The sequence below is a fragment of the Taurulus bubalis genome (assembly GCF_910589615.1).
Source record: "Taurulus bubalis genome assembly, chromosome: 7".
Classification (NCBI taxonomy): Eukaryota; Metazoa; Chordata; class Actinopteri; order Perciformes; family Cottidae; genus Taurulus; species Taurulus bubalis.
Genome location: NC_136595.1, coordinates 6,323,720 through 6,343,021, shown reverse-complemented (window position 1 = coordinate 6,343,021; position 19,302 = coordinate 6,323,720). Strand labels below are relative to the sequence as shown.

General features: G+C 41.2%; 3 protein-coding genes across 4 annotated transcripts; 1 reads left to right on the top strand and 2 right to left on the bottom strand.

The window, feature by feature from the left end:
• The first annotated feature begins 4,052 nt into the window (after positions 1 to 4,052).
• Positions 4,053 to 6,184, top strand: rgs2 (regulator of G protein signaling 2). Its single transcript, XM_079221198.1, has 5 exons — positions 4,053 to 4,149; positions 4,259 to 4,348; positions 4,745 to 4,806; positions 5,021 to 5,187; positions 5,324 to 6,184. The coding sequence occupies exons 1-5, from the start codon at positions 4,055 to 4,057 to the stop codon at positions 5,516 to 5,518; spliced, it is 609 nt and encodes a 202-aa protein (XP_079077324.1). The 5' UTR covers positions 4,053 to 4,054; the 3' UTR covers positions 5,519 to 6,184.
• Positions 6,185 to 9,364: 3,180 nt separating this feature from the next.
• uchl5 (ubiquitin carboxyl-terminal hydrolase L5) lies at positions 9,365 to 14,994 on the bottom strand. Its single transcript, XM_079221295.1, has 11 exons — positions 14,890 to 14,994; positions 14,328 to 14,391; positions 13,966 to 14,071; positions 13,339 to 13,464; positions 12,569 to 12,630; positions 12,014 to 12,144; positions 11,739 to 11,802; positions 11,247 to 11,349; positions 10,396 to 10,509; positions 10,063 to 10,161; positions 9,365 to 9,722 (listed from the first exon to the last, which is right to left on the bottom strand). The coding sequence occupies exons 1-11, from the start codon at positions 14,963 to 14,965 to the stop codon at positions 9,678 to 9,680; spliced, it is 990 nt and encodes a 329-aa protein (XP_079077421.1). The 5' UTR covers positions 14,966 to 14,994; the 3' UTR covers positions 9,365 to 9,677.
• Positions 14,995 to 15,425: 431 nt separating this feature from the next.
• On the bottom strand, positions 15,426 to 18,712 carry glrx2 (glutaredoxin 2; the record flags this gene model as incomplete). 2 transcript variants are annotated; one of them, XM_079221325.1, is made up of 4 exons in its annotated part: positions 15,426 to 16,283; positions 17,165 to 17,341; positions 17,555 to 17,615; positions 18,603 to 18,712. In XM_079221325.1, the coding sequence occupies 4 exons, from the start codon at positions 18,710 to 18,712 to the stop codon at positions 16,119 to 16,121; spliced, it is 513 nt and encodes a 170-aa protein (XP_079077451.1). In that variant the 3' UTR covers positions 15,426 to 16,118. The 2 variants fall into 2 exon arrangements, with proteins under 2 accessions (XP_079077451.1, XP_079077452.1); XM_079221326.1 differs by lacking the exon at positions 18,603 to 18,712 and adding an exon at positions 17,744 to 17,823.
• Positions 18,713 to 19,302: the final 590 nt, after the last annotated feature.

The following is a 19,302-nucleotide window of genomic DNA, read 5'->3' as shown; positions in this document are numbered from 1 at the left end:
TTTTTGTATCATTCTAGGAAAATAAATGATAGAATGAAGAAACAAATGAAGAGATAATGATGTGTATTGTGTATGTGCTGTGACCCCCCCATCATTTGCCGACTGTAACGCCAAACCCCCCTCAACATAATATTAGACACTATGCAGATGTGTTGCCATCTCAGGACGAATCCTTGGCAGAAGAAAGCGCCCCCGGCTCTTGTCTTAACCTGCCCGACATTGTAAGATACAGGAAAGCAAGGTCACCGTCAAGTTAAGACACAAACTTTCACCGCTGCAGGCAGTGAAGGGAGGCCCGAAGGAAACAGGTCGTCAAGGTCATCACAATTCACATTAGGCTGAAGGCTGCAAGGTACATAATTACAATACATTTACATTATAATAGTTTAAATACATTTTGTTCACGTTCAAAACTAAGATGAAATGGTAAAACAAAAACATTTGAATAACTTCTGAACAACTTTAGAATAACATCAGCCTTGTTTGTGTCTTCCTGGAATGGCCTCTCTCTATAGATAATTTTAATTAATTATGACTGAATGCCGCCTTCTTATTATTGCACAACATGTTTGCTTAATCAATTAATTATGAAAGAAAAAGAAATCCAAACAATATCAGGCTATTTCAAGACAATTCCGTAAAAATCTCCCCAGTCAAATCCTAACAATTAACAGAGGTTTAGCCAGGCGTTTCAGAGAAAGCCCGCCAGCACCCAGTGCAGAGATTAGGCGCAGCTCTCCTGTTGGGGTTTTATCTCATGTTTATTAGTTGAACTTTAATCCTTAATGGTTTTGGGCTGAGTGCATGCACAGCAGCCATGGTGGTTCATATTGTTATGTTCTAGTCTGTAGTACACACACACACACACACACACAGTGGCTGTGCAGACATGCCTTCCATGCTCTTGACATATTTTATCTGTGTGCACCTTTTACTTTAGGCACTTGTCAGTAGCTGCTAAGCCAAAGTGCAGAGAGAGAGCTTTCTGATCCACAACTCCCAAACTCTGCAAGCCGGTGCTGGGAATCACCGCCCTCTGGACAGACCTTGTGCCTCAGTGGAAACTTGGCTCTGCTCTTCATCCACTTCTAAACAGACGGCTGCTTACACACAGTCTGCACATCATAATAAACACACGGGGTGAACGCCATGCTTTCACTCAGCAGAGCTCCGTACTGGTGCGACAAAGAGAGAGAGAGAGAGGGAGGCCAGTGATAATCACAACACAACACGGCAGGTGACGCACATGCATTAAGGCACAGATAATCTAGAACAAATTGTGATTGTACTTTACATATGCTTGTTCTGTTCCTCAATATAAATGCCCTTTTAATGATTCTGGGATATGATGTCGATGTCCAACTGCCTTGTTACTGGAATAAGGACTTCACGGTGCTTAAATGGTACGTTTCTCAAACAGAGACTGACAGGAAATGACTGTAAAAACAGTGTTCATGTGATATTGCTCAACGAACCAGAACGTGCATTCGTCACGTGTTGAAATGTCTTTTTTTTTCTCACTTTTGTTACTGAAATGCTGCAAAAGAACACATAACAAAGACTGTATGTAGTCTAATCACCATGCAGACAAATTGTACCTGCAAAGGAAAGAGAAACACTGGTGCAAAAGTGATGTGGCTTCCTCATCCAATTGGCACAAAAAGTGGACGAGCAGGCTTCAGCTTAATCACAATTACACATTTGATTAATTTGACACACATACATAACAATGTAGTGTGTTTAAGTTATTAAACTGTAATTGCCTGTACTTTATTCAACGTGAACTGCTTCATGCCCTATATATTTTTAAGTTATTTGGGTTGACCTTGAAGACCTGGCAAACATTTTCAGTCAACGTTTTAGATATGTAATATTAGTGGCCTAGTAGCACAGCATTTATTACAGAAATTATTGTAAAATTATATTAGAAATAGATCAAAGTGACAGGGGTCGTGTAGCGTGAACCTTCGGTGAGTCTTCTAGGTCAGTTTTTAGTTGTTTTGCGCCTGCAAATTGAGTTCTTCACAGATTCCCTTTCCAGCAGCATTTGGCAGCTGTTTTTAGCAACAACAACACAAAAGAACTTTATCTTAGATAAATCAAGTGAACATTACTCCAAAAAGAATGAGCAGACAAAGTTAATGACGAGAATTGGAGTCCCTTAACTATAATGATGACAACTTGTAGTGCCGTTTTTAACAAGTTTTAATGAAGAGAAGAAGTGACATGCTACAGCTGTCAATAAACACCCTAGCTAGCGTCCATTGACTCTTCTTTGGGCTTGTTAATACGCAACAGTCTTCTTGAGTCCCAAAAGGTTCCCGTCATGAGCCGGAAGGTGAGTCTGCTGTCAGGTGACGGTCCTATGAGGGCTGGACGAACTGGCCTTCAACTTGATAAGGGTTTCCTTCTTATACGTTGCTAACTGTGCGCTACGTAGCCACGTCAGCTCGCAGCTTAAGAGACCAAACAACAACCAAAATGAGTGAATATTGGGCTTACATTTGTCAGTTGGACAGCAGAACAAACTGAAATGTTGCTTCTTGTCTCCATAAGACAAAAAGAGCTTCATGTATGTGTATTTTCATTTCTCCAGCCCTCGAGTGGCCCGAAACATGCTGCTTCAACAATACAGCCGGAAGACTTTTACGTGTCAAGGTTGAAGCCGAGTTAGAACCGGTTGACAGTTACATTTCTTACAGGTCTGGCTTACATAAAACTACCTCTCGACAGCTTTTCAGCGACTGGAAGATTTCCGACAGAGCACTTAACCTGCTCTGACGTCAGCTGAGATGCATCAGCTGTTTTATTCTTTACAATCTGAGTCACATTCCCACAGGTGTACCTTGATATCCTGACACATAGCTGTGTCTGCTGATCCCCCCTCGTGCCAACACGGCTCCCTCCAACCTCCTCCTATGGTGTTGGAGCGTTTTAGTATCGTTGACCTTCGTAATATCTCATGTTCGTGCTCGTGTTTGTTGATGGGGGGATCAGTTCTCCTAGCAGCGGACGTTGAGCTCCCTCAAACAGCAACACTTTTTTTCCACCAAATCTAACTGTGGACGATAACTCTTTGCTATAAATGGTCAATTCCTTCAACGATGTCAAGGTTTCAGGTCTTAGCTTACACTTTGAAATACAGTTTTTGAGGTGCTGTTGAAAATTGATTAACCTACACATTTTTATTACCTTTTCAATCATTTCAACCCCGTCTTACCCGAGAATCCCAAGTGGACTTAAATACCAATAAAGAGCGATGATCCTAAGAAAGTTTTTTATAAACTGAAGATTTGAAGAATGTAAAACAATGCATTCAACAGTGCCAATTTTATTTTTTTTTCCGCAAACACCCATGGAGGCAAGAGGATATTGCGTCATCATTTGTATGGCAATCTGACATATTTCAACATGACATCCACACCCTGTGTGAGCAATTCATTCAATATGATCACTGTGGGCAGTACAAACACAATGAATCAATTGTACATCCGCGATGGCGACATATGACGGACGACAGCTCCTGGAAAAGAGAAATGGCTCGTTCAAGGGTGTATGTGTTTTTGTAGTTATTTCCCTTAAGAGTGTACTTTGCTTTTAAATTGTAAAACAGGTGGAAAGTAAAAGTATCAAGCCATTGATTGCTTAGAGAATTGTTAAGGGATACATATTAGAGCTGCTGCAATTTTGCAAAAATGCTCTTAATGTGCAAAAGAAGAAAGAACAACACACTGGAAATAGAGAAAAGTTCCATTAACCCCTGCCACAACTTTATTTTAGGAATAAGGACATTGAGTCTGCAATGTACGTCACATCTTGACCTTTCACTTAAAAATGGAAGCCCGCAGGATACTTTGGGAGGGAACGCATTCACAGAGACCAACCTTGCCTTGGGCCCTGAGAGTCATAACGGGCATGTCACTGTTTACACAGCACGAGCCAATCACGTTGAGGCCCGCCTCCCCCGCGCCTGTCCCACTCCGGATCTCGGCTGGAGAGAGAAACTATAAAGTTGCCTGAGAAGTCAAGAGGGAGTAGAAGAGGAGATTGAACCATGAGAGAGAACCTTGCTTGTGTGGAATCCCAGAAGATGGCATTCACTGACAATATGACACCCGCCGACCTGCGCTCAGAGAGGAAGGAGATAAAGTAAGTCGTTGTTTATTAATACGAATGATGCCGGTTATGATGACCTTGTACAAAGATGTTGCTCAGACTTACACTGCCGTAGCATTAATACGTGATTTCCTTTTTCCAGGAGTAAAAACTGGAGGAACAGAATAGGATTTTTCTTGAAGAAGAACACTTCCCAGTCGATATTACATCCCACGAAAAACAGATCTTACAGGTAAGACTTCTTTATTTTGAGGATTATGTCATAATTATGCAGAACATATTGTTTGGGCTTCATGTTTATTTAGTTTTAAATATATTTTATTGATTTACTGTATTTTTGTCCTTGCATTAGCCACACTATTAAAATAATTGGGTGTGTATTTTTTTTGCAATTTATATATTTTATGTGTAGAAACAAACCAGATCACTATGATTTTATGTCTAAAATTAATTATTTAATTTAGAATGAAATGCCCATTGCAGCAAGAACTCACTGTATAGTGAATTAAAAGTAACTTCAATGAAAACAAACTTTTTTATAGGCGTGTTTACAAAAGTGTATCATTTATAAATGTACAGATGTCTTTCCTCTCCTGTAACACATTCCTTTCCTATCTTCTCCCCTCAGGCCGACTGCTGATGACGTGCAGCAATGGGCGCAGTCGCTTGACAAACTACTCAGTCATAAACGTAAGCATTATTCACCGCACTATTGGCGCATGATTACATAAAAGGGGCTCAAAGGTCACACGGTAACTGTGCGCTAAACGAAGGCCCTTTATTGGCCTAGATAAAAGAAAGCCGTAATGGCTTTTTTCACGTACTCGTCCTTACATTAACGCGCAAGCGGCTTATATCACCAACCTCTTTCTTTAACGCTTCCTCTTCTCGTTCCCTCCCGCAGATGGAAAAACTGTGTTTTTCCTCTTTCTGAAGTCGGAGTTCTCCGAAGAGAACATTGAGTTTTGGACGGCCTGTGAGGATTTCAGGAACATCACGTCGCACAAAGAGCTGGCGTCCAAGGCCAACAGTATACACGAGGAGTTCATTAAAAACGATGCTCCCAAAGAGGTAACAGCTGCCATTGTAGCGTTTAATAAAACATAAAAACATCTGAATTCATGTCCTTAAATGTCATAAATACACAAGATGTTCTTCTGGGTACGAATGGAAATCAGAGGCTCATCATGGCTTGTTTCTTTCACAGATAAACTTGGATTTCCACACAAAAAACGCCATCGTCCAGAACCTCCTGGAGCCCACCGTGACCAGCTTCATGGCAGCGCAGAGGAAAGTCTACAGCCTGATGGAGAACAACTCCTACCCCCGATTTATCGACTCCGACCTCTACAAAGAACTGTGTGCCGCTGCCAGGGGAGAGGGCAAGCACATTAAGTCCTAGTCAAACTCGCCCCACACACTCCTGAAGTCATTTGTTTACCGCTGCGACGGTGTGAAAAGACCGCTGATGATGTTCCGCCTTGGGATAATAGACCCCCAAAATGCAAATCCTCAGCATAAACAATAACATCGAGTGCGGATAATGGCAAAGTGAAGCCATGTGTTTTTTTTGTATCCGTCGTGCTGAAAGTCGATCAGGATGCGCCATGCCGCTCCAGGCAGTGCACGGGAGCATTTCTACCAGATGGGATTATTGTTACATTTCCCTCACAGGGCCATTACCTGCACTTTTATACCACGCTATTAGAATTTTGGGCAATGACACGTTCACGAAAAATTCGGTTGAAGTGCCATCGCATTCAAAGCGGAAGATGAATGTCGAAACACTTTCCACTCGGCCGACGATGCCGTCAGAATGTATTTCTGAATCCACTTGAAGACTTTGCACAGCTGTCATGAAGTGACCCCGGTTATAACTGCCATGTTGCACTTCTGGGTTTGCTTGGATTTGTTTACATAAATGGTGCAATTTTAACTTATAATGCAATTTGTATTTGGGCCGACGTTACTGGGAAAATGTTATGTGTTGTAAATATTGCGTGTGTTGAATGTGAAATAAAGTCGGCAGGCAGCTGGACTGCTCGAGAAATAAAATGTTTTTATTCAATTCTGAGAGGCCTTTGTTGTGTTCAATTCTGTAAAGTAAATGCAAAGATGTCAAACTTCTTCAAGCATGGAAGTTAATTGTTGACATTTGGGAACAGTGTTTGAAAGTGAAATCATTTAACTCGTGAGCTTAATAGCTTTTGAAAGTTTCAGCCACATCTAGTTTACTCCTAACATACTGGTCAAATGTCTCCATGACTACTTAGTGACTACTGAACTGGTCATTTACTTAAAAACCTGCATCAGCAGTTTGTTGGCCCACCTGGCAGCAGCCAAAACCAGTTTAAACATAACGCCGCAGATGACATGTTAGTAGTTTCCTTTACACCTCCAGCAGATACGGAGCAGCGTTAGCTTTCATTTGGGGTCATCTTTCTGGGCCACCTCAAAGTCCAACATTCACTCTCTTTTAAACTCTACGCTCTCCACCAATAATACAATGAAACAAAGATGGCCGCTAAATGCCCCACCGTGCTCACCCACTGGCCACCATCTTGTTCCGCCTGTCATCCGGTGCTACTGCTGCAGCCGGAAACAATGTTGATGTAAACCGTGAAAGTGACCGAAAACAGAGACGCTGAGAGCCGTGAAACCAAAGCGATGACACGTAAGCTCAGGAACAAAATGAGGGGATTGAAAGTCAAGTCATTCTTTTTATTTTTTTGTAGCCTTGACAGAATCTTGTCTCTGCGTGTCCCGGCCTTTAAATCCACAGGTGAGTTTCCCAATCATGTCCCCTCGGTCTGAGTGACCACCGGAGGACTCCAACCAAGGTGTAGAGGTCATGCAGAGAAATGGGAGGAGCCTATTTGTTATTTAAATCCTGTTGTGGTTTTGGTCATAGTGGAGTAAAGTGTAGATAAACATAATTTAAACAATTTTAGCGTAATGCTGCAACATAAAAATGTGAAAAAGTGAAGAGGTTAGTTATTTGATCCATTAATATAACAAAAGTATGGTTAAATATATACAATAACATGCCTAATTCCTTGTTAAGGACTAACGTGCGCCTCAGACAGTCCTCAACGTTCTTGTTTATTGTTAAAGCAAAGTGAAGCAATATTTTTGAAATTTAGAAAGCCACCATTCATCGCGAATACCAAAATCTAGAAATAGTTCAGCGTGCACGTCATGCACTTTGCGTGTTTGGTTCAGCGAAAGTCAGACACATACCGCGCACATTATTCACATGTTGTTTTTGGGAGACAATGTGCAGTTCGGTTGCACAACAAAAACAACATTCCTCATCTTTTGGGGACATTTCATTCCTCGCTGTGCGGCTGACGTCTTCGCGGCTCGGCTCCCTCTCTGGGACTCGAGCGCCTTCACAGGCGGCAGAGGGAATCCACCCCGGCACCGCCGTGCGTCTGCTCTCTGATGAAGAGGCCGTTTCCAGCCGCGAACCCCAACCCCAACCCCAACCCGTGGCCGACAGCGGCCGAGACGTTGCTCCTGACAGGCGCACGGCTCCGGCTCGCTCCTCGGGGGCCCCGGGGCCCGCTGTCGAGGTGACGGGTCATCCTTTACACGCTCTGCTGGCCTCCGGGTTAAAAGGAGTGGGTTGTATTAATAAAGAGTGTTTTTTTCATTGTTGTTGGAACGATAATAATCCCAATATGCAGCATATTATGATGGACTGCCACGAGGTTTTGCACTGACATGATGAGGATTCAGTCTACGGACATGATGTATTTCTCCCAGCACCACCGTGGGGTGGACATTTGTGGAAGTGTCTCAACACCTGTTGCATGGATTGTCATTACATCCAGTCCACACATCCACCTGCTCCTCAGAATAAACTGCGTGACCTTTGGTGACCTCTCAACGTTTCATGTAGTGCGGCCATCACATCCAAATGTCACGTTGTCCCACTTTGGTTATTGACCAAATACCTGCAAAATGAAGCGTCAACAGGGTGATGATTACACCTGCTGGACATCAGCCATTAGAGCACGGCTGTGCCAAAGAACAGGGAGGAGACACTTTGCTTTTGTTTGTGTTACAAACCACCCATTGGATGCTTTTGTATGAACTGTTTTGTCATTTTAATTTATTTTGAATGTCTTTTTCACACTTACTGTATAGCAGTCAGATCATTCTCAAGTCATTGTAAACTTGACTACTCCTCCTCTAAAGCCCTTCGAGACACTGTGTGATAATGAGCTGTACAAATAAACTTCCCATGACCTTCAAAGCTCTCCAGCGCAGGTACGAATGCAATCGGGCTATTTTTAAAACTTCATTCTTTTTTGTAGCGTCTGAAATCCTGGCTGCGTGCCACGACAAACATTCCACGTTGTGCTTGACCTCAGCAAAAGATTTTTTTTAAAAAGGTCAGAAATAACGCCGAAAAGACAATGGCATAATTGCCATGTTGGATGGCAGCAGGTGCGGTGAGGCGGTGACGGTGTTCGTGAACTCCCTGCAGAACCAGACCGGTCACAATGCCTGATTGCTCATCCTGATACAGACACACACTGTTCTCTCTCTGAGGCGGTAGTAAAACCTGCAGGTTTCCATTGGTTGCTATGAAGGAGCTTGGCAACAGACTACTGGGACCAGGTCCAAGAAGTACTTAAGGTGTGTATGTAAACAGAGGAGCCCAAAATAGAAAAAAAAGGAACACGTTCCACTAGTCTTCAGACTGCAGATACGTCAGCCTACGCAGGCCTTTACAAGTGTTGTGTTCAAGGACCCGTAAGTCAGCAGAGTGCAGTTCCTAAAGGACAGAGGCACATGTTCAAAACATCAACATGCTGGAAGCCGTCCCAAAACAACACGCGTCACGACGTTTGTTCCAGTCGTTTAACGATGCACGTGTACGTACTCGGCAGCTCGTTGGTGAGCGCTCATCGGGACAAAAGGTTGGGCACGGATTTGAGTGCAATTGTTTCAAAAGGTTTGATATTTATCTCGTCAAATACTTAAGATGAATTAACACTGGACAGAAAGAAGAAGAAAAAGGTTTAACAGATGTTTTTGTAATGTACTGTAAGTGCAAGCCTGCATTCTTCCTGTTCTACCAGTAGGTGGCGGCAGCGCTCTACCACTGAGTCTGATTGCTGAACAGATTTATCAGTGGGGAACATTTAGATTAAAGAAATGTAATAAAGATCTGCAAATGAATCAATTGAAAAAACGCTATAATCTGTTTCAGTATTCAGTACATTAAAAACACAGATTCACAAACATCTAGACATTTTATTATGAAAATAAGACAGAACATAATTGGAGCACATCCTTCTATCATGCAGTAGAGCTGATGGACACATGAGACGGCGTGTTGCCATTCAGCCTCCCTGCTACTCCTGCGGTGCCGCTCTTAATGTCCGGATGGTTCACCGCGGTGAGGAAGTGCTGCAGCCCGTCCGTGGCCAGTAACATGAATATGACCCATAATGAACAGTATCTGTATGAAAGGGTGACTGTCGCTCTGGATGCGTGTGATGAGAGGCTTCTCTATTGGAAGTGTGTTGCGTTGTTGTTGTTGTTGTTCACTTGGCTTCCTGAGCTTTTTTGGCACTCTGTTTCTCCTTTGCCTGGTGAGAAAAGCAAAACAAAAACATTTCACTTTAAAACGAACCTAAAGCATTGTAAAAACTAAATCATCATCAATGTCTTATTGTGAGACATTTACTCCTGCCCTCTAGTGGACAGGATACACACTGAAGCTGAAATGTAATGGCATATTCATTGTGCTTGTTGATCATTTTTTGACCAAAGTCATCCATTATTCATTCAAAACTACAAGAGATCCCATTAAAAATAATGAAGAGGAATATCCAACGATGTTTCAGAATGCCACGGTACTCAAGTCTGACACGCATGCAAAGAAGGAAAGTAGTTGTTGAAGAAAGCCACTAAAAGAAACGCAAATACCTTCTCCACCAAAGGTATTAGCTGTTGGTACTCGGCCAGTGTCTTCAGTAGCTCCATGATGAAAGGAAGGTAGTTGTGCTTTCGCCGAATGTTTTCAATCTGTGAGAAAAAGTGGAGGAAAACTGGGCATGAGTGAAAATGAAAAAGACCTCTTCCATCCTGAGGTGGCTGCATAAGCACAGCCTCTACATTCATAATGTGTTCGGGGTTATTCAAAGGGTATTTTTTTCCCCCCACAGGAAAAACACACTGTAGCCTTATGGGCCATTTTACTGCATTCATGTCACATGTAACACAGCATGGAGTAGCAGGGACAGTGTTTGAGAAACCCACCTTATATCTTTTAAGTTTCTGGTTTTCCTCTTCGATAAGGAGCTGGTACTTGGCAATCTCGGACTGGATGGAGCTGAGAAACGTGCTGCTCTGGTCCGTGTCCATCGGCTCGTCCTGGGAACACAAGGAGACATCGTTAGGACTTGTGCAAACGGCAACAGTGAATATGAAGCAGCAAAGGTACTCCACTCCTTTCACATGGTAGCATGAGGGTTCAGCCTTGTGTTTGCTGACCTCTAGTGGTAGAATGAGTCACCTTGCTGCATTAATGCTGACGTGAGGTCAGTGTACCCGGACATCACCGTGTTTGTTCCAGGTGCAACGGAGCACATTCTTGACAACACTCAGTAATGAGAAGGGTGTGGCATCAGGTGTAACACGACACCGACCCCTTTCAGCCAAAAACAGGTCAGTGAAGCAACCATTTTTAGCTTGAGGTGAAATACCCTGTGGCCCTTCTCTACATGGGTTTTTGCATTCATGCAATATATAAATATTCTCAGAGTCCCATGTTCTGAGATCTCAATTATCATAGTCACATCTCATTCACCTCAAACTCCTTCCATTTGGGACAAAATAACATTATAGATCGCATCATTACAGTACATATAATTATAAATGGAGTAGCCGTATCAGACACATTGTGTCTGTGGACAAATATGACAAACAGAATACTGGATTGAGTCCCGAAGAAAAGACAGATTTCATAAATTGGAGGACATAACCATGTTGTGCTGGAGAAAAGAAAAACAAAAAACGCTGACATCTGATGCATTTCACATGCAGCCGCACGGGGAGATGGAGAGAAATATATAATATTCTTAGTCATGTCTGCACTGGAGTCAGCTCACCTCAGTAAGCTGGGTCTGGAGCTCTGCAATTTTTCTCTCGTATATCATCTTTCTGTCGGACACAATGGCCATGAGGTTGAATCGGATCTCTCCTTCACTGTACCTGAAGAGGGAAATAATACAGTTTTAGTAAGTGTCGAAGGACACACTGACCAGAAAATCATGGTAGTTTGGTATTGTATTCAAATATATAACATATAACTGTATGGAACACATTATACATATTACAGAGATAATACTATCTTTGCTTCATAAACTATAAAAAAAATGCAAATATATCAAATGAGACGGATGAAAGAACTCGTCTGCAAAATCATTTCTGCACCACCGCTTTCCATTATTATCGCTAATAATTGTCTCACTACTCATAGTCTTAAAAGAAAGTGAAAGGGATTCATTAAAAGCATTCACATTCCACATCAACTGTGATAGAAAGCATCTGGTTAACCCAAGATTCATCTCAAATTAATGAAAGACGAAAAAGACATTTACTTCTGTATTCTTTTCTCGATCACTGGGCGAACGGCGCTGATCCAGTCATCCTGGTTGCATGTACCTGGTGAAAAACAGACGGGGACAAATATACTGCCGGTGTCCGTATATACACAATAACTGCACAGTACGTCATGGAAAGAAAGAAGAAGAAATGGGCCATGGCCAACGAGACAATTCAGCTGTGCATCGGAGGACCTCACAGCGAGGGACATAACTGCCATTACGCTGAAAGCAATAAGAGAAAAATAACAAATGGCTTTTATTCTGCTTACCCAGGTCAATTGGACCCTCTCGAAGTCCATCCAGCTCGTATAGTCTCCCGTTTACAGGAACGTAGCTCACAAAGTGAAATGCGTCCTCGTCCTTTGCCGACGACTTTGCATCAAATTCAAACATTTGCTGTCTGGAAAACACAGTTATAAAGATCAACATCAAAGATAATCATCATCTATCACGCAAACACTTGTAGATGCTGTTGTTTTGTCCATCAGACGCGTAGGGATGCCCTCTGTTCCAAGAAAGCTAAAACTCCAATCAATAAAGAAATGTGACGTACAGAATGTTCCATTAAAAATGGAATCACTGAGCAGCTAGTGAAAGTGCCCGGCGTGGCCAAAACTTTATGTTTTTAAGAGAATCAGCACTGGCAAAGTTTCGTGGGCGACCACCGAATAACCTCACATTAGCTTGTTTCACAAGAGCAGACAGATGCATGAGCAACTAATGGACCACTCACTTTTTACAGAGTTAGAATGAGGAGCTAAAAATAGCATGAAGCCAATCAAACAGACTTTCTCCCGCTGGATATGATATGAGCAGCAGCTTACCTGGCAAAGCTGTTGTGAACTTGTCGGATCACTTCGGAGTTGCTAAGAGCCAAACCTTTCATCTGAGGAGAGCGGGAGGTGCAGGATTAGAACGCTGACTGTATAACCCTTAAAGATGCAGCTGCATTATGCGGCTGTATGGAACACATTATACATTCCTGTTTCTAGTCACATGTCATGCTTACAAATTATTTTCAATGAGTTTCAATGTCAATATAAAAAAAGGGAGGTACCAATTCAAATAAATTACTATTTTGTTGCTTATCTTGCCTAGATATATAGATTATTCTCCATGTTCACTCCTGCTAGTTTTCCTGCTTCATTAATTGTTGCCATTTCTAAACTAGTTTAGACTAAAATAAATATATAAAAAAGACACAAAGCCTCTCAGCAAGGTAGAAGAAGCGTCTCTACATGGAACTTTTCCCAAATCAAAGAAGTTGAGCATCAAAAGTAACTTGAGTCTGGATCTTTTGAACATTTGTGGGACAGAAAACATAGTCATCAAGGTAAGAGGATGAAACTGTCAGTGCTGCAAATGGAAGGGGAATAACAGCAAGTTGTGTAATACATGTCTGCTCCAAAAAGGAAAGCTGTGTTAACTTTTTTTTTTTTTAAATGCATGAATAAGTTATTACTTATTTTTGGAGTTACAAGCCAAATTCTGGCGCCACTTAAGTTAAAAGGGAATGTTCATTGTTTTCAAAAAAATACATATACATATTTAATGTGTTTTTTTTGGATTCAAGAGAAAAATATCACAAACGTACCGCAGCGTCAAAACTCTGTGAAAACTCTCTGAACTCTGTCAGCGTGTCTCCAAGCAACATGTCAGAGTGAGAGCAGTTGAGCAGAACGCTGACTAACGCCTGGGTGGCACAGGCGTTGTTAATGACCTGAAAACACAAAGATGAAACAAACAACAGTGATTCGAACAGATAGAATATCCCCTTAATGATGCAAATAATTTGTAGAAAGGCTAGCAAATTGATGAATCATTCATTTTTTGTAAGTCTGTGTGTCAAGTGCAAAACCTGAGAATGGTATGTTAATATGCATATAAAGATAGATCTTCCTTTATAATGCAAGAAAAAAATGTCAGAATGAAGTGAAGCATATTGGCCCTTTGTGGCCTGTTTGCTTAATGCTATAGTAATGCCATTTAATTAGGAAGCACAGCTATTCATTATCCAGCCTATCAAACTCATTATGAACTATACACTAAAGATTATGTCTTAAAAATTCACAGAACCATATGGTGATACCCAAGTTGTTATTCATACTGTTGTATTTATGTGTGTATATGATGTAGCCAATATACTACAGCTGCAAAACAACAGGCTCTTGCTAAAATAGGAATAATACAAATATTTTAATGACATAGCTAATACGTCTACCTGTTTTGCAAAGAAGATTTGGTCGAGCCTTGAATCCTGAACGATGGATCCTGCTGGCTCCTCACCGGGCTGCCACTTGAACAGGAAAATCAGCCCATGAACTGGTCTGCAACAGAGTAGACAGGTTACATGTCGAATATACTGTCATACATGTCAAATATATATATATATATATATATATATATATATATATATATATATATATACACACATATACACATACATACATACATACATACACACACACACACACACACACACACACACACACACACACACACACACACACACACACACACACACACACACACACACACAAAGACAGAGGATGCAAAACAATGAAGCTGCGTGTATTCACATACTTCAGGTTGTCAAAGTTCTCCGGCTCCATACTCCATATTTCTTCAACCTGGGCGCCTTTGTAACCTGACGAGGACAAGTAAAGCACACACATATGTATTCACACTTTGTTTATGGCAAATGTTCAAGTCAGGTCCAACATATACAATAATGACAAAACGTCAACTAAGTGAGCCGATGTCCCCACTGGCGGGTTTAGTCGGCGGAGCGAAGCACAACAAGTCATTCACGAGCCAGGATGTGTTTTCACGCGCCGTTGTTTTGAACGCTGAGTAATGCTAGCTAGTTAGCTCGTCTAATTGAGTTAGCTCAAGCTGCCCAATTATTGTATCAAACTTTTTTTTTAACAGAATGCAACGTTTGGGTGGCGTTTATACTACATCGCCTGGAGTATTTTGGTTTCATTTGCGTGGCATTTTACTGATTCAAGCGTAGGGAAATCCACAGCAGCTAATTTAGAAGTTGCCGTTAGCTTAACATAAGCTAGCAAACGTTAGCTAGCTTGACAGAAGCTAGCCAATGTTAGCTCGCGCTGGCTCCGCGTTCAGAGGACCGGTCACTCACCGAAACCCTTTATCAGCTCCGTGAACACGCCTGGGTCGCTCTCCATCAGACACCACTCTCCTGCGCTGCCGGCCATTGTTCACAATGTCGTTTGTTCAACCTACGGTGCACATATAAAAGGTGCTAGTGTCCTAGCTTAGCAGTGCCTGCTAGTCAAGCTAATTTCAATGAAGCACTGGAGTGACCTCGACGTGATGCCGTGCGATGTGAGCAATCTGGGGTGCACTCGCTTTAGTGCACAGCGCATACCGTTGGGGAGTAACAGATATTGGCATAAATTACTTAAAAACATTGGCAACAAGCACTATTAACGGAATATACACGTATCGACATTTGGAAATAGAAAATATATAAATAACGAATGACCTATTATGATCTAAAAGTTGTCTTCTTATGAACTAGATATAATACCCGCCCGCTTACGAGGACGGGACATGCAAATGCAGCATCTACTCGGTAAAAAAAAAAACGCGAAGCCATGAGAGGCTGGCAGTGGATTTTCATTCATATTTATTAATAAAAAACATTATTGGCAATAAGAAAACATTTTCGAGTGGTTGTTATACACCTCTTCCCCACATTGATCTTTACATTCATAACACTGAACAGCATCGAGACTTATTACACATCAGTAGACATTTTTCAGATGTCAAAGACAAACATCTTCTGCAAAAATCTCAGAAAAAGACATTACATTGCAATGGCTTCGAAAACAGATTAAACAAAATTAAAAAGAATAGAAAAAGATTGTCATTTTATTCAAATACTGAATATTTTTCAATACTATGTAATGTTAAAATAAATATGCAATACAATGTGTTAATCATAGAACAATCCATAGTTATTTTAATCATAAGATACAAAGAATGAGCCCAAATAAACTCAAAGAATGAGTACTGAATCCCACTGGCAATACTTCACAACTCAACGACATTCACAGTTTGATGATGCTCGACGCTGAGAGTAATCAGTTGTTTTTTTCATGAATGTAATATTGTTCAATACAACCACCATGCAGATGAGAAGTAGTTCCACAGGTTTGGTTTAAAAGATGGCAGCTTTAATAAGAATACTGTACATCCCTGCATGAAAATGTATGTAGCCTAAGATCAAGTATCAAATGCACTTTGACAAATAAATAACATGCTCAAGCAATGTTTGACTTGTAGCACGAGATCAAGCAAACATTTCATAAATACAGGATTGGAAAAAACTACAAGAACGGTTAGTCATTTGGCGAACTCGAACTGTCCGCTGCCCGACCCGTCAGAGCCGCTGGCAGCGCAGCAGGGAGCGCACTGTTGGATCAGGGGCAGCAGCTTTCCCTGCTGATGGAGCTGTTTGGTGTCGGAGCCACCCCCGATGCAGTTTCCATTAATGAAGACTCTCGGCACCTGGACACAGGAAATCAGGTTATAACATTAGTTTAGTGCAGTTGTACATACTTCCTTTCTTTTACTGCCATGACTAATATCTGTTTCTAATTTTTGTGACTCATGTTAACTTTCATCAAAATGTTTTCAATGGAGATGTCCTGAGCTTGGGGCAAAGCATATTTTAAATATCGGATTGGACTCTGAAATGGATCGAGGCCGACAAAAACTTGATGGGACAACTCCCAGTTTCAAATGCCTTTCTATACATGTTTTGTAGTCCTGGGTTTGTGCTGCATTTTGGCAGTAGAATGTGCAATTTTAATTTTTCAAAGTTGTTTTTATCTGTTTTACTCATCACTTAATTATTATTATCTGTATTATTATACAATCTACATATTGCAACTTTTAAATCCTGTTTCGTGTACTCAGAGGATATTATGCAGACTTTATGTATGCTTAACATATATTGTACCTATAGTCTTATACAAAATATTCAAATTATCATTATATTTCATTTAGCTGACTCTTATCCAAAGTGACTTACGATAAGTGCATTTGACCATGATAGTACAAACTCAGAACAAAAAGAATCAAAAAAGTACAATTAAATTTGTATTTCTATTAAATGTATATATTTGCTATCATTAAAGACTATAGTCTCACAAAGATGCAGCTTTATCTTGAGTCAGATTCTGTTATTTTGAGTCATGATAAATTCCAGAGTTTTTGCTACAGTCCAAACAAATCCCTAGTCAAGTCATCTAAATTTAACTTAAATGCAGAGCTGCCAAATCAAACAAGCTGCATGTTTTCATTCCTGTTTAAATAGACGTTGAAATAACAAGCTGCGAAAGTTACTTAAAATTCAGATAACCCAACAGCCAACAGGAGGCTCGTACCGTTCTGGCACCGGTCATCTGAGCTAAGGCCTCTTGCACTCTCCTCCCGTCGTTGTGCTCGTCCAGTTCGATCACTTTGTAGGTCGCACCAATTTCATTGAACACATTCTTGGCCATTTTGCAATAAGGACAGGTGGTCTTGGAAAATATCACAACACAGTTCTGCGACACCATCTCCTGAAAGGTCAGGCAAAAAGAAGATTTAATTAAATAGCAGAAGAACACAGAAACAGACCAGCACCTACCAGGCCTCAAATGACTAACACATATACAGAGAAACATCAAAACAGGAGGTAATACGCTAGAATAAACTGAAAGAAGCCAAGAAACACAGTTGACTGCAAAGCAGGTTTACAGCACAAGCCAACAGATCCGTAAACCTCCACTTACCTTAACATACTGAACACAGGAGGTGCTGGACAGAGACGGGGAGGATGTGAAATTCCCCATTCTGAAAAAGACAAAACAAATCACAGTATTGGAGCGTGCAGCATCTCAAGGCATTTGGCGTACTCCTTGTACATCTGAATCTAACTAACACACTACCAGGACCCCCCCAAAGCAGGTTTGTGCAATAACCTCTGAAACGGGGAGATATCACAGGAAGAGACCAGCTGGAGGCCAATAACTAGCATCAAAATCATGTCTAACTGGAGGACAGCTGCTGGTCTGGAAATATCCATCTCCACCGTTATAGTCGTAGATAAAATTGCTGATTCCACTACGTCTCAAAAGTGCCCGTTTCTCTCTTTACAACGCCTGGCATACAACTGCAGTAAGGTTGATACACTACAGGTAATCCGGGATTAGGAGTGCACATGCTCTTCACTGGCACGAGCAATTAACTCCGACGTGATGTCGATGCGTCAAACCAAGCCCCATAAAAAAACAGCTATATCAAGACCACAGAAGAATAACTTCCTATAACATTGTTATAAATGATTGATGGTACGTGACAACCTAATTGTTAATTATTTGCACTTGACTCGCCTCCCTGTAGTTCGGTTTAATCTAAATGTGTGTAAAGTCTCCACTACCGCAGGACAGGTGGAAGATAACAGAGCTAGCATGGAGTTAGCTAACAGCTAACGTCGGCAAACACCGGCATGCAAAGGATCAATGTTGACTTAGTTTTAATGAAATAATAGATTGTTATTGGATCGCATGCATGCCGAATTTGCCGGAAGACTGTTGAATTGTAAAAGTGTAAATACATTCGCGTCAAGCACTTTAAAATCTATTAAATCTAGAATGTTAAGAGGTTATTATGAAACGTGTTCAGAGCAGCGTGAATGGATTAGCTTTACGTTAGCTTCGCTTTTTCCGACCCCGGTAGCAATGCATTGCTAACGTTAATGGCAACCGCACGTCTTTATTTGTCCGCGAGTTTAGTTCATACAACTCAGCAATCAGTTTGTGTCAAGCTAGCCAGAATGACCTTCGGCAGCCGGTCCATGCCACCCTGGGAAGACATCCAGCTCGAGCCCACATGGACAAAAAAGAAAATATGGCTAAAAAACAGTCGCGCTGTTGGCCTGGATGAAACATGCGGTTAGTGTACACACAGTTCAGGGAACACACACCACCGCTATCTGTTACTGTACGGCTACTTTCGCCGCTTGTTTACACTGTTTGTGGCAGAAGCCTACTAACCTGACGTGACGACCGGAAGTAGTTTCCGACGCAAGCTGCATTTTGAACAGGCCACGCCCACAACGTCAACAACGTCAACAACCCAACGTGGAGCAGTTTATACCGTGAGTACACAGACTGGGTAAGGTTTTGTATATTGTAGGTATCATTTAAAGCTGGGCGTTTCTCTGTAAATTGACAGCCCCCATCTAAAATTAAGTTAAATAAAATGTTTTCTGTCTCTGATTTTGATCATTTTATTGGCTAAATATTAGATATACTTAGGTGAGAATTTTATGACAACATATTCAGTTAATGCATGTTAAATTGGACATATTACATTTATACTTCAAATCCACTCACACATGGGTGTGTGTCTGTGCATTTTATATAATATATATAATTATATATAATATATATAATTATATATATATTATATCATATTTTTTATGACAGCATATTCAGTTAATGTATGTTGAATTGGACATATTATATTTATACTTCAA

Coding starts and splice junctions, on each gene's coding strand:
- rgs2 (XM_079221198.1), top strand. CDS start 4,055: ATGAGAGAGAACCTTGCTTGTGTGGAATCCCAGAAGATGGCATTCACT. Junction 4,150..4,258: donor TCAGAGAGGAAGGAGATAAA/GTAAGTCGTTGT, acceptor TCCTTTTTCCAG/GAGTAAAAACTGGAGGAACA. Junction 4,349..4,744: donor ACGAAAAACAGATCTTACAG/GTAAGACTTCTT, acceptor TTCTCCCCTCAG/GCCGACTGCTGATGACGTGC.
- uchl5 (XM_079221295.1), bottom strand. CDS start 14,965: ATGGCCGGCAGCGCAGGAGAGTGGTGTCTGATGGAGAGCGACCCAGGC. Junction 12,631..13,338: donor CACAGAGTTTTGACGCTGCG/GTACGTTTGTGA, acceptor CGCTCTCCTCAG/ATGAAAGGTTTGGCTCTTAG. Junction 9,723..10,062: donor TAATACCTTTGGTGGAGAAG/GTATTTGCGTTT, acceptor TTTTCTCACCAG/GCAAAGGAGAAACAGAGTGC.